This window comes from Hyperoodon ampullatus (genome assembly GCF_949752795.1).
Source record: "Hyperoodon ampullatus genome assembly, chromosome: 17".
In the NCBI taxonomy this organism is placed as follows: Eukaryota; Metazoa; Chordata; class Mammalia; order Artiodactyla; family Ziphiidae; genus Hyperoodon; species Hyperoodon ampullatus.
In genome coordinates, this window is record NC_136930.1 from 75020322 (window position 1) to 75037696 (window position 17375).

Below are 17375 nucleotides of genomic sequence, written 5' to 3' on the forward strand. Positions count from 1 at the left end.
TGCGGGGCGTCCACCCCGCTCGCTCAGGGAGGCCGGGCGGGTGCAGCCCGGTCCTCGTCAGGAGCGCTTCTACGACTTATCCAGGGCTGCAGGGCGGTGCGGGCAGGGCCAGGCTGGAATCCAGGGCTCGCATTCCGAAGGCCACCCTCCGTCCCCGTGCTCAGGACTGCAAGCAAGCCAACGCTCGAGTCGTTGAAAATATAAACACTGGCGTCCTCAAATCCTCGGCAAACGCAAATCTGACATCCAAGACCTCTGTGGGCCCACACCCCCTCTGCTCCTGGGTTCTTTCATGAAGCAGCGGGTCAGCCGCTCCCTGGGCGGGCCTGGGAGAAGCTGCGCAGGATGGGAATTCCGAGGGCTCGCTCTTTCCTCCTTTCCCTGGACACGGAGCGAGCGCCGTCACCGCCCAGACGGGGGATCCCGTCGGCGACGCCGACACGCCTCTCTGTTCCCTTTGCCCCGGGGCACCCACACACCTCCCGCGCTGGGGCCTCTGGTTCCCAGGGGGGTTCCGGCAGACGCACCCGGCACCCACCTCCCCATGCCGCCGCCACCTGTCTACACCACCAGCGCCCCGGAGCTTCCCGAACCAGGGCCTGGGACTCCATCGCAGGGGCCTGGTAACTTTCAGCCGAGTGAAAGTGCAACTGCCCTTCTGGCAGAAAGGGCTCTGATCAACTTCCAGAGGATTCTGAGGCGGCCACAGCTCACAAGTGGAGAAGTGAGTCCCAGGCAGGAGCTGAGGACGGCGCCCCGAGTGGGTGACTGCGTGTGCGCCGCCTGGCTGCTCCTCCACCCGGCCGACGTCTGTGTCGGGCGGCGGACAAGGTAACTGCACACGTGTCGAGTCCTGTGCCACCGCAGGACGCGGGCCTCCGGGAACTGCGGCACCAGACAAGACTACCAAGGGCGGCCCTGGGCACGTGCGCGGCCGCAATCAGAAGCCACCTGGTCTTTCCTAGCTCTCGAATGAGCCAGAGACAGGCAGCTCCTCGGCGCGGCAGAGACACAAAGGGCTGAGGCTGCACTGCACGCCCACAGTGCCACCGACAGCGGCCAGAGGCCGTGTGCGCGCCGAGGCCTACCATAGACGGGGGTTTTTCCGGGCAGGATGACCACCACCAGCTGCAGGCCGGCGTACGTGTTCTTCAGATGCCTGAACATGGGCTCCACACTATCTGCCCCCTGGGCGTATTTACAGAAGCACGGCTGGCCCTGGATCGGCATTCCTGCGTCTCTCGAGATCTTTCTGAGCTGCTCCGTGAAGGACCTGGAGGAGGAGGTTCATTACGCGAAGCACCGAGAACACCAACGATTCAGACCAACCGGAGGCCCCGAGGAGAGGGCACAGTTCTAACAGATCCAGACCCCACACCCTTTTCATTGAGATGGAAATCCAAGCTGAAGCCCTGGACAAGGACACTGCAACATGGTAACAAACAAAGGCGGCCATTCGTGCTAACCGTGCAGGTTACTGAAATGTCACGATGAAACAGGAGACTTCAAGTCGTGGCCACGCTGCCCCCTCACCAGCTGTGACACTCCCAGGGCAGTGACAAGTGCCGTCCTTTTAAAGCCGGGCGTGAGCAGCTGCCACCCACTTGCCTGTGGATGCCGCGCATTGTCAGGGTGAGGAAAACTGTGAGCTGACCGTCCCCTTGGATTTCCCCCCCGTTATTCCTGTGTGCGCGACTTGGACTTGGATGACATAATCACGGGAGAAAACCAAACAGCCCGCAGTTAGAGTAGCACCAACAGCTGCAGCCGACAGGCCCTGTGAGATCACAGGCGGGGTTGGGGAGACAGAGCCACGGCTTCTATTTTAAGCTCAGGAATAAACACATCACCGCCGCTGACCATAAAGTAAGGCCACTCCGACCCGCTGCGGCCGGTTAGTGCTCAACCCAGTGCAGCTGAGGAAACACACGAGTGCGGGTCTGCACCGACGCCCACACGCGCACGTACCCTGGGGCCACCTGGCTCCAGGAAAAGTGAAATGGGGGCCACGGGACACGGAGAGGGGAGGCACCCCGAGGTCGGACTCTAACGCACTCTGTCCCCCGACACCCCGCGCTCCCAGCGGAGAAGCCTGCTCGAGCCGCTGGTGGCGTGGAGGAGAGGCCCCGCCCCACTCCAGAACCCTGAGGGCCCCAGCTCCCCGGAGCCACCCTCTGCTGCAACGCCCACTGCTACCTTCCCCCGCTCTGTAGGCCGCCCCTGCCCCCACCCCAGAGAGGCAGGAGACAAAAGCCTTCCTCTCCCTGTTAGGTCTATTTGGCACAAAAGCATGAGCAACCAAGCTGCATGTTTATGGAGCTGCTTTCAAAGGGTCCGACACTGGGCCGGGCTGGGCTGACACAATCTTCGCCTCTGCCTCTGCTTTGCACGCTTTACTCTTCATTTGCTGTTTTGTTTCTCACAGAACCTGCCCCACTCTTCGCACTCGCTCCAACAGCGAGCCTGAGAAGCAAAGCAGCACCGGGGCCCCCACTTCCCGGCCCGGCCACCCCAGGCGGTGCCCTTCGATGGGGAAAGGCGGCCAAGCCCTGCCCTCCAAACGGAGCCCACGACCTGCCCAGCCCGATGCGGCGGGCCCTCCCCCCGCCCCCGGGGGCCTTACTTGAGGTGGACCTCCGTGCACTGGCGCTGGGGGGCGAAGCACGCGATGGCCCACACCTTGATCTCGATGCCCGTGTGGAACTGCTTGTTCCTCATGTCCCAAACGCCCTGGACGGGGGTGGCAATCGCTTTATTCTGCAAACGGCGAGAAGCTCAGAGTAAGAAGAAAATGGAAAACATATTCCTCTGACCTTGGATTTTGTCACGGTCCCTATCGCTGGTGGTCCCCTGACCAGATGGCAGCTCCTGAGGCTGAGAATGGAACCCTTGCGTAGACTCCCCATCTCTGAGCTGCCTGGCACCGCAGGGGTCCCGCAGGTGTGTGCACGATGGATGGATGGATGGATGGATGGATGGATGGATGGAGGGGTGAGAGGTGGAGGGAGGGTGGAGGGGTGAAGAAGTAGATGGTGGGGAGCAGGGGGCACCCGGAAGGCTGAGCAGGGAGGGCCCGGAGCTCCATCCAACCTCACGGGTAGCCTGGAGGGAAAGAAGTGCCTCACGACGTTACGGGAAGGCTTCTTGTCTTGTAAGCACGCTTCCGTTAATTTTACCTCATCCATCATCAGTGGGGCAGCCGGGGAAGGGGAGGGAAGCAAGGTGTTTCTTCCCAGTCCTGTGCCTGGGAGCAGACAGGCCAGCCGGGACCGAGCCCGTCGCTTCCCCGGCTCCACACGCCACTGCCTGCAGCTGTTTAAGCTATTCCCATTTGGGAAGGAAAAAACAGCAGATAATGCATCCACTTAATTTTGTCATCTCTCGACCAGAAAGGACCAGGTCTCAACACTGTCACCGAAGGAATCTCTGAACTGCCTTCAAGTGATTCTGGAGCACAAGGGATGGTCAGGAAGGGACACTGTGACTGGAGCTGTGTTGGCTGTGGGCACACCAACACCTTGTGTGCCCTACAGAGAATGCTCGAGTCCCACACACTGGGCCTGAGTCAGAGAGAAGTCTTTGGCACTGGCCTCCTCTTTTAGTTAGGGCCACACGGAGGGGGAGAGCTGTAATCCCAGGCCTGTGGGCAGCAGGCCCTGAAGGACTGGGCTGTGTCTGAGTTGCTGTCATTTACTCTGCAAAAGTGTTTTTAATGAAAAACACTTTTTTCCTACTAAAATAATATAAGCATATTGTAAAAATCAAATATTACAGAAATGAATGTTTTTGTTTCCTGTATTTTCTAAACCACTACCCAGCTCCTGCGAGCCTCCTTCTGTAAGACAGAGCCACCACCAAGTGTGGTGTTCCAGACTCAGTAACACACACACACACACACACACACACACACACACACACACACACACACACGCACGCACAGTGTACACTGCAATGCACTCTTACTATCTGAGTGTCTCTCAGCCTCAGCCCTGCGGTGGACACGTGGCTGGCTGGCTGCCGTGCGGCAGTCCCGTGCACTGGAGGTGCCAGCAGCCGCTGCCCATCAGATCCCAGCCTCCAGACATTGCCGGATGCCCCTGGGGACACTGAATGTTTTGTCTAACAGGACAATGGGTAGGGCAGGTGATGAGAAGTGTTTGCTCCCATTACAATGTTTAAGACATCTGGGAAAATTCATTCATTTAGAAGCATTAAAAAGTTTGGATCCTTACAGTTCTAACATTCTTGCAAGGTTAGATTACAAGAGCCGCTTTGCTTTCCAGATGTGACTCCTGTCTTCACTAAAAGGCGGAAAGACGCTGAATATGCAATCTTGGTTTCACTATGTAAGTCTCACTGCTTCGGGCATCTCCTCACTGACTTGTGAAAGGGAATCCACCTCTCCCTCCTAGGGCCACAGGGAGGGTTAAGAAGGGGCTGTGTCTGCAGTGTCTGAGCTCCCAGGTGCACAAGTGGGCTGAGAAGGAGCCAGGAGGCCTTGCTCAGAAGGAAGGCATCCTGCAGAGAACGGGGAGCAGCCCCTATGCCCACTGGCTAGGGTGGGGCTCCCCCCCACAAAGGAATACCATGCAACAGTCAAAAACAAGCCAGAGGTCACATACATTCCAAGATCTCCATGGGATCGAAGAGAAAACATTAAGTAAAAAAAGGCAAGGCACAAACGTGTATTTAATATGCAGCTATTTGCACAAGAAGGGGTGAAAAAAATATGTGAATAATCCCTGGAGCGATTGTACAAGGAGAACTGCCTCCTGGGAAAGTAACCAGGATCTGGGGAGAAAGAGATTTTTTTCCCTATAATTCTTTGTATCTTTTGAACTTGGAAACACTTAAAAAAATAGAACTTATGTTTTAAAATAAGAAAGGAAAGAGTCCTGCAAACAAAACTGAAAGGACTTCCCTGGTGGTACAGTGGTTAAGAATCCACCTGCCAATGCAGGGAACACGGGTTCGAGCCCTGGTCCGAGAAGATCCCACATGCCGTGGAGCAACTAAGCCCGTGTGCCACGACTACTGAGCCTGCGCTCTAGAGCCCATGAGCCACAACTACCGAGCCTGAGCTCTAGAGCCCGTGAGCCACAACTACTGAAGCCCGCATGCTCTAGGGCCTGCATGCCGCAACTACTGAGCCCTCATGCTGCAACTGCTGAAGCCCATGTGCCTAGAGCCCGTGCTCCACAACAAGAGAAGCCACTGCAATGAGAAGCCCGCGCACTGCAACGAAGAGTACCCTCCACTCGCCGCCACTAGAGAAAGCCCGTGCGCAGCAACGAAGAGCCAACGCAGCCAAAAAAAACAAAACGAAAGCTTGCCACAGGCACTGAGGACTGGAGTCCATTCAGGTAGAAAGGTGTCGAGTCACGTAGAACGCAGGCTCCCGCAGGTGCTCACTGACCCACAAAAGCCATGACCTTTGCTTTCTCTCTCTCTCTCTCTCTCGCTCGCTCGCTCGCTCGCTTGCTCTTTTTCTTGGCTGTGCCCCGCGGCTTGTAGGACCTTAGTTCCCTGACCAGGGATTGAACCGAGGCCCTGGCAGTAAAAGCGCCGAGTCCTAACCACTGGACGGCCAGGGGATGCCCAAAGCTGTGACCTTGGAAGCTGAGCCCCACCACCTGCGCTGCGGCTAAGGGGGAGGTGCCAGGAGGAAAGGAGATAAGAACTTCTCGTGAGCTCTAAGGGGCTCAAGGGTCAGGACCGTACTGACCAGAACCAGAGGTCAAATGGGCAAAACCAAACAAACAGAACTGTGCCTGTGACTAAACTGATGCACTTGCTCCCACATACCTCCAAAACAAAAGTTAGAAAGCAGAAAAGCAGCATGAACTTCTGGAGAGTAACTCGTCACTGGCAGAGCATCCATCATACAAAGAATGATGCTTTTAAAATTTTGATGAGATAATAAAGTTTACCTTTTGAAAAGAAAAGGGGTGATTCAGAAAACTTTAAAAGGGTTAAGGAAGCAGTCCTTTACCTTGACCATGGTCTACACCTCTGAGGGTGTGTGCGTGTGGGTCAGGCGCTGCTGCTCCAACATCGACGTTCAGACACATACTCCCAACACCCACAAAACGCCCCACCCAGCCGTCTACCTACCCGGCCCCCGTAGAGGATGGAGGGCGGCTGGAGGACCCGCCCGGTCACATCGGTCATCTCGTCTTTGACCATGATTCCAAACTCACGAACATACGGATCTGTGTTAAAACTGGCACTTCTCATCTTGAAAAGGGAAGAAAGAAAAGGCACAGAGTCAGGGGTGGACTTTGCTTCCTTCCAGAAGCCGAGTCTGTCCAAAGCATCGGGGGGCCTTGCCCTGGGCACCCTGAGCCGGCGTCCCCAGGGTGTCCCCACCCGAGGACTGGCCTGAGGATGTGACGCTCACCAATTTGCTAATCTCTTCCTGCCGATCGGGGGCTGACCTGGCAGTCGCTCTGATCATGGTTGAGGTCTGATTGTCGGTCAGCTTTTTTATACATCTCTGTCCCGCCACTATGTTACAGACCTATGAAGAAACGCAAGAACCGGGCGTCAGCGCCGGGCTGGGAAGCGGGCACAGGTCTGAGGCCAAGCGCGAGAGCTGGCGCCCAGCTCTGCCCGTGATATATCCACTCCTCACGAGTGAACTGTGAAGCGCCACGCAGACGCCAGTGTGGAGGCTGCTCCTGAGATCCACTGGGAACCGCACGCTGGGAGGAGGCCCTCTGGTCCAAGGCAGAAACCACTCGAGGAAACCCAGCACGACAGAAGCGTGAGCCGGGAGCCGCGCCGCTGAGAGCAGCACAGCCTCTGAGACCACCCAGCGGCGGGGTGGGGCTGGCCGGTGTCCTCACCATGGGTTGTGTGGACCCCCGTCCTCAGACATGGGGGTGTAATACAGAGCTGCCGGGGATGGGAAAGAAGTCTGCCTTCTGCACACAGCCCAGGAAAAACCAAACCAAGGGCCAGGTGTTTCAGTAATTGGACAAATACCGAGAATTTAAAACACTAACAGAAAAGACTTAAAAACTTGTGTCCTAGTTTTAGCATTTGATCTTTTCCCAGGCAAGGATTTTTCAAACCAGAAGTGAATTTTAGACTTCCTGAGCACATTTTACTGGGTGCCAGGGGCCTGCTGGGCACACACGTATGGTCTCGACCTTCACACGAATCCTGTGTTACCAAACCCATCTTATTAATGCAGAAACCGAGGCTGGACCACATCCGTTAACCTGTCCCAGGTCCCCCAGTGGCAGGAATAACAAGGTTTGGGCCCGGGGTGCCAGCGGGGCCCCCGCCCTGGAAGTTCTCCTCCCGGCCCACAGAGATGGAGGGAGGGGGACTTGCCTCTAGGGGAAGGTAGGTGTGTTTCTGCTCCTGTCCGACTTGTAAACATGGGAGGTGAGGGTAGCGCAGGACCAGCTTGTGCCTGTCCTTGAAGTACTGGGCCACCGTGCACTCCACTGTCTGCCCGCTCTCTTGCTGCAGCGGGAACCTGGGGAAGAAAGAGGCGGCTCAGCCCCGGAGCTTCCCAGGCCCCCAGGGGACGGGTGACCGAGACCCACGTGCCCGCTCGCACAGGGATGCTCTTGTGGGTCTGCTTTCTTAGGGTTGAAGAAGGTAGAGGGTGATTCAAAGCATCTCCCTGGGGGTCAGAACCAAATCATGCCCTCTGGCTTATCTGAACATTCCCAAGTCCCTAACCTTTCGTTTTATCTCTGGAGTCGGGAAGTAAAAAATACCCGCACGCCTACAATATGCAATAATCACAAATGACACATACATCTAGAGGACATGGAAAGGACTCAGGACACATGAAGACAAATCCAGGAAGAAAAGCCTGTGCACTTTCCAGCCGACCTCGCACTGACTCTGAAAGTCGTTTACCGGCCAAGTGCTCCAAGTGTCCGCCCCAGAAAACCTGAAACCTTCCAGAACAGGACAGTGAAAGGGACAAGCTGGGTCTGCTCAGGCCTCTGCAGCCACATGTGGTGGGGCGGAGGCAGGAGAGGCCCACGTGCAGGGGCGGGAGAGCTCCGTGGCATCCTGCACTCACAGGGGACAGCCCCCATGCAGGATGGGGCCGAGGGCGCTGGGCACAGGGGGTAGGGGACCTCTGCCGACTCCTTTGCTCTGCCCGGTGGGAGGAGGTCATGGGGACAAGGACACAGGCTCACCTCCCCCGCACCCCCCCTGCTGCACAGGACCCTGGGCGTCTTGGTATAACCAGTACCCAGAGACACACCAGGCACTTCCCACGGAGCGACCGCGAAATAAACTAACGAGTCCTCACTGGAGCCAGAAGGCCTCAAGGTGGGGTGAAGGGGCCACACAACCTAAGACGGCACTGCACCCGTGCGGCCGGGACACCGACTACACGGACCTGGACCCCGAACTGTCTGCGAAGTGACGGGAGCTCCAGACAGAGGCCGCAGCATCGGCCTGGGCCGGGCCACGCTTGTGGATCCAGGTGGCGCCAACCCATCCCCACTCCCTCCCTGGACCCCACTCAGCACGGAGGACTGGAAAATGAACCAACAAGACCTTCCCTCGCCTGTCGTATTCAAGAAGGAAAACTGACGGTGAGCCCCTCGCCCCGCCCCATACAGGGGAACTTCATTATTTTATTCCACGAGGTGAAGTGTGCTTTCGGAATTTTATAACTAGAATGAAAACCCTTTGCAGAAGTGACTGCTGCAGAGTTTGGACATCTGAGTGACAGTGAAGGTCGGAGCTGATAAGCGTTTGACGGGGAGGCCGTTTACGTTTGGTGGCTGGCGGGCCGCCGGGTCACGTTGCAGACGCGGTACTTCCTCTTCATCTGCCCGCAGTGCGTTATCTCCACCTTTAGACCTGAGAACACACAGCAGCTGGGCTTCAGCATCACGACTCGCCCGGGCCTGCGGCGCACACCCCACTGCCAGCCCTGCAGCTTCCAGGGGAACCTCACCCACAGACCCACGGCGAGGGCCTTCCGGGTGACCCTCGGGCTGGGCCATCTCACCCCCAGGGACGCCCCCTGCCCCAGGGATGCCCAGGCGAGAGGCAGGGTGTGTCCTCAAAGACGAGGGGTGACGGGGACTCGGCTGAGCGGGGCGTCAGCCGCCACGGCCTCTTCTGTGCTTCCTTCGGGGTTATTTTTAGCAACGAGGACTGCTGCCGGCTCTGAACACCCCCAGGAGGGACGGGTGCAGCGGGGCCGAGCCTGCAGGGCCTGCCAGCTCCCCGACGACGGGCAGAAGGACACAGCCAGGTCACTGAACCCTGGGCTGCGTCTTCTCGAGTGGAACCCAGGCTCGGTTAAACGACAAGGAATCAACGTTCCGGAACGTCCCGAGAAACTGATCGCGCTCGTGCTGCAGCTGCCTGGCCCTCATATCCGCGCTCGGACACTGCCGGGCCACCCCACGCAGAAAGTCGTCATTTAGAAATCGTTCCCACGCTGGGAAGCGGGCGTCCTCGTCCTGCGCTGACGCGTCCCCGAGGGCTGGCTCCTCCGCTGCCCCCGCCCCTCCCCCGCGGAAACACGAAGGAACAAGAACCTGGGAAACTCAGGGCCATCCAGGTCGCGTCCCTCATCCACCGCGCCGGGCAGCTAGTTACCTTTGATTTCTTTGGTAAACTTGACCCTTTGGGAATCTGTCAGAGGTTTCTGTTGTTCTTCAATACTTTTAAAATCCAAAACTTCACACACAAACTCGATTACTGGCTGTGCCTTATAAAACGCTGTTGCCGAAACTACAGGCGGGAAAAGAAGAGACAAAAGCCGAGACGTGACCAGGCCTGCCCGGCCAGGCCACTCTCGCAGCCGGCCGGCTCCCCCTGCCGCCCCTGCTCGCGGACTCCGAGGGGCAGTGGAGGGGTCGGCAGAGGCTCAAGTCACCCTCTGAGGAAAACGCTGCGGTGTAAAAACAAAACCCCTCAGCCGGTGACAACCACAAGCCTGGGTTTTCTGGCACTTTCTGACCACCTTCTGGTCTCGGGCTCCCTGAAGTTTACTGTTCCCACGTGGGGTCCAACACAGAGGGGCAGCCGGGAACCGCCCTCGGCCCCCTGAGCCACAGGCTGTGTCTGTGGAGGGGGCCCCGCGGAGGCTCTGACGGTCAGGCGTGAGCGCCACCACCCTCCGTGCGCGAGCAGCGCGGCGGGCCGGGCGCGCGTGGAGGGGCCTCGCAGCCCGCCTCACCCCCCGATGGCGGCCGGGGCTCTGCTTACCGTCGATATTCAGCATCATCTTCCAAAGAGAAGGCCGGACGGACTGATGGAAACCAAACCACACCTCTCGGCCCCCGCCCAGCGGGTTGGAGCAGCCCTCGGACGCCGTGAAGAAGGAGCGGCCCACGGGGGTGTACCTGGAACGGGAGCCTTGTCTAGCGAGGCCGACGGGCACACACCCCGCAGACACTCAAGCCGTCCTCCTGTGTCCACGGCCAACACGCGGGGGACACGCAGGAGAACTTCCTCCCGCGAGCCGAGGACACGGGGGTCTGGTCACACCTCGTGCTCCCCACGCGAGCCTCCCACCGCGATGCCTCGCCCGCAGCCCTCGGGTCTGCACACAGCACTTCACCTCCTTTTAGGATGGGGCGGGCAGGGGTGCAGGTGCAGGCGACCACAGTCAGCCAGCCGGACCGGTCCCGCCCGGGCCTCGGGGCGTCTGGCACGGAAGGCCAAGGACCTCGCGGAGAACAAGCACCCAGGCCCCGTTCCCCTTCCACCCGGCTCCTCTATGGCGGGGGAGAGGGAGGTGCCGAGTTCGGACCTCGTCTCGGGGGACAGTGAGATCCACGTGAGGGAACACCCACGCCCTCCCAGGGGGAGGGACTGAAGGTGCTCAGAGACGGAGGCCACCGCACTCTCCAGGGCAGCGGCCGCGGCATCACCAAGGGTCCCCGAGGGAAGACCCTGTCGCCTACAGGCCGAGCCACCAACCAGGACACGCACACTCTGCTTCCCCCAGCCTCTTTCTCTATTTCCCCCAAACGAAAGACTTTCCTCCTGATTATAAAAGTAACATGGTGATTAATGCAAAGGAATTCAGAAAAAAAAAAATCACAGTAATTCCTGCCACTCTTTTAAAAAATGGACTTGACATTTTGGCAACAACCCTTAAGAGCTGGGGTTTTTTGCACCCACCTGCCTTCCTCACATCAACAGTTCCAAGCAGTGACAGACTACGTGCAGGGGCCCGGGGACCCTGCCAGGAGTGACAACCTGCCCTGTGTTTCGAGAACCCCAGGGTCCCCTTTAAATCTAACACGGTCCTTCAAGGAGATTCCTCTTACACTCACACCCTCCCCTCAAACCTCAGAGTTCTGGTCGGTGTTGGGAGAGTTCAGTGCGGAGGTTCGTTTCAGTTTTAGGTTCTCCTTTCACTTAAATCGTTCACAGAGTTCCCGAGGCCCTACTGTGCAGGACACCCGGGGAAGGAAGAGGCGTCCCACACTGGAAACCCGAGCGGTGGGTGTGGCTCGCACACGGCTGTCACGTGGGGAGCCGGTGTGGCCCTGCGCCTCCAGCCGGTCAATCACGAGCCATCAAAGTGTCCTGCTACCCTCTGCCTCAACAAGTTCAAGTGTGGTGATCAGTGGAAAGAAAGTAATCCCACGGAATAGAGCCAAAGTGTGTGGGCGTGGGCGCTCCCGCAGTCCTGAAAGGCCCTCCTCGTGGCAGAAGCCAGGCAAGCACAGAAGCTGGAACAGGACTCTTGAGTACGAGGGCGACTGAGAAACAGGACGAAGCTCGCACGCTGGGTGGAGTGACCGGTGCACCCAGAGACAGGCAGGCAACCTTTGTGTGCCTGGCTGCAAACTCCAGCGATTTCTTTTTATTTTACAGATTTTCCCGAGCTGGCGTTGCTACTGCTTTCATCATATAAACCCCTACGGCCGTCCCCACCCTGTCCCCAAGAACCAGCACCTCCTCAGACAGAGGATTCAGGCTTCTCGGTTCCCACCTCAGGTACGGTCCTCACCTCATGGACGGCAAATGCCTCATAACCACGTCCAGGGCTTGGATCGTCTCGAAGGGGACGCTGGGCAGCCGCCCCGAAAGTGCATCGTGTAATGCCTGTAAGCTCACGCAGGACACCCACTTGATGGACACCTTGAAGATGCGGTCCTTCCCTTCTCCTGGCAACGTGACCTCCAGCTCCACCTGGGAGGGGATCCAGAGCACACAGTTACTCATGTTTCCCTCTTAAGAAGCTACAGGGAGGTCAAGAGTGGTGGGTCGGCTTCCAGAACCCCCAGGTTAGGGGAATTCAGCCGGTCCTTCGTCCAAGCACAGGAGAGGGCACGCTCAGCCCCTCCTCCAGCAGCCAGTGACTGAAGTACAACGGGAGTCCTTCCCACCACGGATGTCTAGTGCTTCCCTAGCCCGATCCTGCACACGGTGGCAGCCGGGAGAGGCGAGGGGCCAGAGAAGGCGTCCTGAAGCCGCACAGCAGCTGCTCAGCTGGGGTCTGGGTCGGCCTCTCTGAGGAGGGCACCCCAGGAAGAGGAAAGCAGGGCGCAGGCACAAGCCTAGGCTGCTCCTGGGACGGAGGAAGGGGGCGTGGGCAGCTCACTGGGGTCCTGGGGAGTTACTCTTTCTCCAGTGGGACTGAGAAAACTGCAGTGGCTCTGGGGGTTCCTGTTTTCTGGGTCCCTTAAGAGTCCGTAAGCTAGTTTTGCAGTGAAGATTTATTTATTTATTTATTATTCACATGAACAAAAGCCTTCTCAGAACAGACATGAGGTAAAACAGAGCAAAACGCTAATAACAATCTAGATGGGTATGCATCCTCCAATTCCTTCGACGTTTGTCTGATTAAACTTGTCCACAATAAAACGTGGGCAGATCACAGGCACTGAATGAAGCATGTGGGCGGTAGGGACAAGCCAGGCTCTTCCCCAGGCAAACAAGCCCTGATGCTGTTCCAAGGGCTGTCTACACCCATTTGTGCAACAGGAAAGTGCTGCGGTACCAGCATCGCCAGGTCCAAGATGGCGGAGAAAGTAGCTCCAACTACCACAAGACCAATCAGAGTTTCCTGAGAAGAAATTAAAATTCTCAGCAAGACCTCAGAATATTTACACGATAGCACTCAGCGTTCATAACAGCCCTTTCCAACAGAACTTTCTGTGATAATGGAAACAGTCTTTTCTTGAGCTGACCAGGACAGAAGCCACTGGCCACCTGGGGCCACTGAGCACTTGAAATGTGGCTGGCGAGACTGCAGAACTGAACTTTTAGCTTCATTAACTTCTAGTAGATTTGAGTGCACACAGCCACGTGCAGCTAGTGGCGGGTGTGCAGGACAATGGCCCCAGGTGCGCCCTCTGGAGCCAACCCTCGATGAACAGCGAATCCACTTCTCTCCCCGCCTCCCGGCATGTCCTTCGCCCCTCACCACGCCCACCCACCCTGCTCCACGAGATGCCCAGACCCACCTTCACCCAGTCCCTTCATTCCACCACTGAAACATTAGATTATTATTTGGTGACTGACTAATGCATCCTGAGCATCACACACACAGACCCCACTCAGTTGATGACTGAAGCAATTCTGATATTTGCCGATAATACTTCCCCATGTTTATGGAACATCTATTGGTAGGGCACAGACTATATACTTTATCCTTAAACACCCAAAAATCCCAGCCAGGGAGACTTGTTCACCAGGCGTTATACAAAAAACACAGACCCTCAGACTGACAGTCCAGCCCAAGGCCACACAACCATGAAAGGGCAGACGTGGGATTGGGAGCCAGCCGGGCTGACGTCAAAGGCCCATCCCCTCCCCACGTGATGACTTGGGGGGGGCGGGGGCGGGGCCGAGAGGTCCTGGCACCAGCCTCGCTCATTCATTCACGCCCTCCTTCCCCTTCTCACTGACAGCCTGTGCTCAGCCTCTGCTCACTCTGCACTCTCGGGGGCGCCCTCCCTCATGCACTTGCCACACCCCATTCAGACATCACCAGAGCAGCAACCAGACTGCACCGAAGTCCCCTGCACACCTGTGTCCTGGGTGTGCTCCAGCACAGGCCCACACACCAAGCCTGACGGCCCCAAAATGGAAACGGCCCGAGGTCCATCGAAGGGAGAACAGAGCAGGGAAAAAGGAACACGTTCTTCACAATGGATGGATTTCAAGCATCTAATACTGAAAAAAAGTGGCAAGCCACAGAGGCACACTGCAGTATGATTTGTCTCAGGGCAAAACATGTTAAGGATGCACACACAGCTGATAAAACCAGTCAAGAAAGGGTCCATTTAACCCAGGTCATCAGGATGGTGGCCATGGGGGAGGGCTTGAGTGTGGACCAGCAGAGACCTGCTCGCACGTCAGCAGAGGGGGTTAGCACTTCCGCCTATTCAGAAATGGTGCACCAAGGACACGGCCAACAGGTGGGTGGAAACCACACGCTAGTTTCCATCTCACACACCAACGTGTACAGCGGGCACTTCACGCCTACAGCACACGTCTCCACCCAGCAGCACCTGGCGTATCTAGAGAACAATTCTGTGAACCGGAGCTAATTAGACACTTGTCAATGTCATTCTTTAAAAATGCCTCTATAATCCAACTGAGTGGGATTCAGAGGGGCGTATTTTCCTTTAGCAAAAGGTACTTCTATTTTTACTTTTTTAAAAACACCCTTCCTTTACTTATTTATTTCTGTAATTTATTTATTTTTGGCTGCATTGGGTCTTCATTGCTATGTGTGGGCTTTCTCTAGTTGTGGTGAGCAGGGGCTACTCTTCGTTGCGTGCACGGGCCTCTCATTGCGGTGGCTTCTCTTGTTGTGCAGCATGGGCTCTAGGCACGCGGGCTTCAGTAGTTGTGGCGTGTGGGCTCAGTAGTTGTGGCTCGCAGGCTCTAGAGCAGAGGCTCAGTAGTTGTGGTGCGCAGGCTTAGTTGCTCCATGGCATGTGGGATCTTCCCGGACCAGGGCTCGAACCCATGTCCCCTGCAGTGGCAGGCGGATTCTTAACCACTGCACCACCACGGAAGTCCTCTATTTTTAAATAGATTCTAGACCAGCCTCCTCTTGGCCCCCATAAAAAGGGAACAGAATAAGCTCCAGGCTCTACAACATTCTCTGTCAGCCACGTCTCATGAGGCCGACTGGTACAGCCATCTAATATCTTAGGGATGATGAGATTCCAACAGAAATGTCACTCCAGGGGCAGGGTGGCACCGGGCTTCAGCTGTCACACGAGCCCAAGAGCAGTCCTCAGGTCCGTCTGGGCTGCCGGCCACTGGACTCGCTCCACACACCAAGACACTTCAACCTCTGAGCATCCTGCAGCTCTTGGTCCCAGCCACGCAGCATCCAAGGGCAGTGTGCGGGTCCCAGCTCTGTAACCTCTGTGGCTCCTTTGGGTCCCATCTGTAATACAGGACAGGAGGGCAGCCCACGCGCCGCACAGATGCCTGTGCCAACCGAGGATGCCGGCAGCCCAGAAGCTGTGACACAGGAAGGCGACCAGTGCCAGCTTTTGAATATGGACAACGTTAGCAGGGGTGCCACCCCAGGCCTGGAAAACGGGGAGGCAGATGTGAGAGGCAACGTCTCCAGGCAGACCACAGCCACACGCTCAGTCCCTTCTGTCTGAACGTCGCCAGGGCGACAGACTAGAACTGGGACAGGAAGAGTCCCGCTTGGTGCCGCCGTGCAGCTCGGAAGCAGCACCGACAAGAGCAAGGAGAGGCGTGCGCAGCCGGGGAGCAGCAGCCACGGCGCCCAGCGGGCTTTGCTCGTCCAGATGTGGCTGCCATGCATCCCTCAGGAAGGAGCGGCAGTGCCGGCAGGGCCTCGGGGTCGCCAGGCTCCGTGCGCACAGGGCACTGGGAGCGCAGGTCTTCTGTGACCGGCACAGCAGCAGATCCCGTCAACGAGCAGCCTGTCCCCAGATGACCCGGGACAAAGCGTTGGGAGATGGCCGGGAGTTCAGTGACCGCGGCAGGAGAACGACAGGTCCAGGGAGGGGCTGCGCTTCTGAGGAAGCCGTGCTTGCCGAGCACCTCCACCCGCCAACAGGCCAAAGCACGCGGACATACGCCGCAGGCCCGGGCCTCCCTGGTGGCGCAGCGGCTAGCAACCCGCCTGCCAATGCAGGGGACACGGGTACGAGCCCTGGTCCGGGAAGATCCCACATGCCGCGGAGCAGCTAAGGCCGTGTGCTGCAACTACTGAGCCTGCGCTCTAGAGCCCGCGAGCCACAACTACTGAAGCCTGCGCGCCTAGAGCCCGTGCTCCGCGACGAGAGAAGCCACTGCAATGAGAAGCCTGCGCACCGGGACGAAGAGCAGCCCCGTGGCTAGAGAGAGCCCGCGCTCAGCAACGAAGACCCAACGCAGCCAAAAGTAAGTAAGTAAGTAAGTAAATAAATAAATAAAATTTATTAAAAAAAAAAAACCGCCGCAGGTTCACTAGAGGGACCCTCAGTCCGAAGGCAGCAAGACTGCCTGAGGGGCAAACGAGGCCAAGCAGAGCCTCCACCTGTGGGCTCGCCAAGGAGGGGGCCCCAAGGACGGCTCCCTGGCCCCCACCGCCTCTGCCCTCCCCTCCTGACCCTCCTCAGACCTGCGACCCTCCAAGTGCAGAGGCCTCACCACCCTGCTCAGACTCTCCAGCCCGTCACCCCAGGTCAGCAGTGGCCAGCGGGGCACAGGCAGCCCGGCTCACGGTCCGGGGCATGGCGCGGGGGGAGAAGGGGCGCCGTGGACTCTGAAGGCTGGAACGCCTTCCACGCAGGGTCTGCTACCCATCCGAGTGCGCGCCTGGCCTCACGGGACGCTTCCTTCTAAGGAGACGCTCACACCTTCCTGAATAAACAGAGAGAGGCTGTAGGTCCAGGAAGCTGCAGACCCGCTGGGGGAGGGCTGGACCCAGCACCAAGGACAACAAATGACACACAACCCCATTTGCAACTCATGTCGCTCCTGCTGAAGAGGATCCAGAAGTTAAACCCCAGACTGTGAACGGCCCTCACAGACTCCTCAGTCTCCGCGTGGGGAGGGAAGGGCTGGCCTGGCGCACCGGGTCTTCCAGCCACGATAGGGCTGGGATCAAGGGGCGCGCGCGCGCGCGCGCGCGTGCGTGCGTGCGGCAGGGGGTCGCTAGTAGCAGAGCGCAGGAGTAGATCGCAAACAGCTGCCTTCCCTGAGTGAGGGCCCGGGGCCACGTTCTGTGCACAGGCCTGTGCAGAGCCACCTGCGGCCCCCGGGCAGCCGCTAGCAGACAGTGTTACCGGGACATTAAAGGTTGTCTTCTCTTACTACAAAAGTGCCCGTGACACAAAAGTACTGTACAGAAAAGAGAGCAAACGTAAAATGAAAAAAAAAAAGGATGACACTTTGCTACAAGATGTGAACATATGGAAATAGAAAAG

General features: G+C 57.8%; 1 protein-coding gene across 1 annotated transcript in view; it reads right to left on the reverse strand.

Moving 5' to 3' along the window:
* AGO2 (argonaute RISC catalytic component 2) overlaps positions 1–17375 on the reverse strand; it is a 96618-nt gene that overhangs the window by 13051 nt on the left and 66192 nt on the right. The window contains exons 4-12 of the mRNA XM_079722416.1: positions 11969–12150; positions 10210–10346; positions 9598–9732; positions 8760–8847; positions 7342–7489; positions 6370–6520; positions 6115–6212; positions 2624–2757; positions 1089–1273 (exon numbers count right to left, since the gene is read on the reverse strand). Coding sequence (XP_079578542.1) covers positions 1089–1273; positions 2624–2757; positions 6115–6212; positions 6370–6520; positions 7342–7489; positions 8760–8847; positions 9598–9732; positions 10210–10346; positions 11969–12150 — 1258 coding nt within the window. The remainder of the gene's footprint in view (positions 1–1088; positions 1274–2623; positions 2758–6114; positions 6213–6369; positions 6521–7341; positions 7490–8759; positions 8848–9597; positions 9733–10209; positions 10347–11968; positions 12151–17375) is intronic.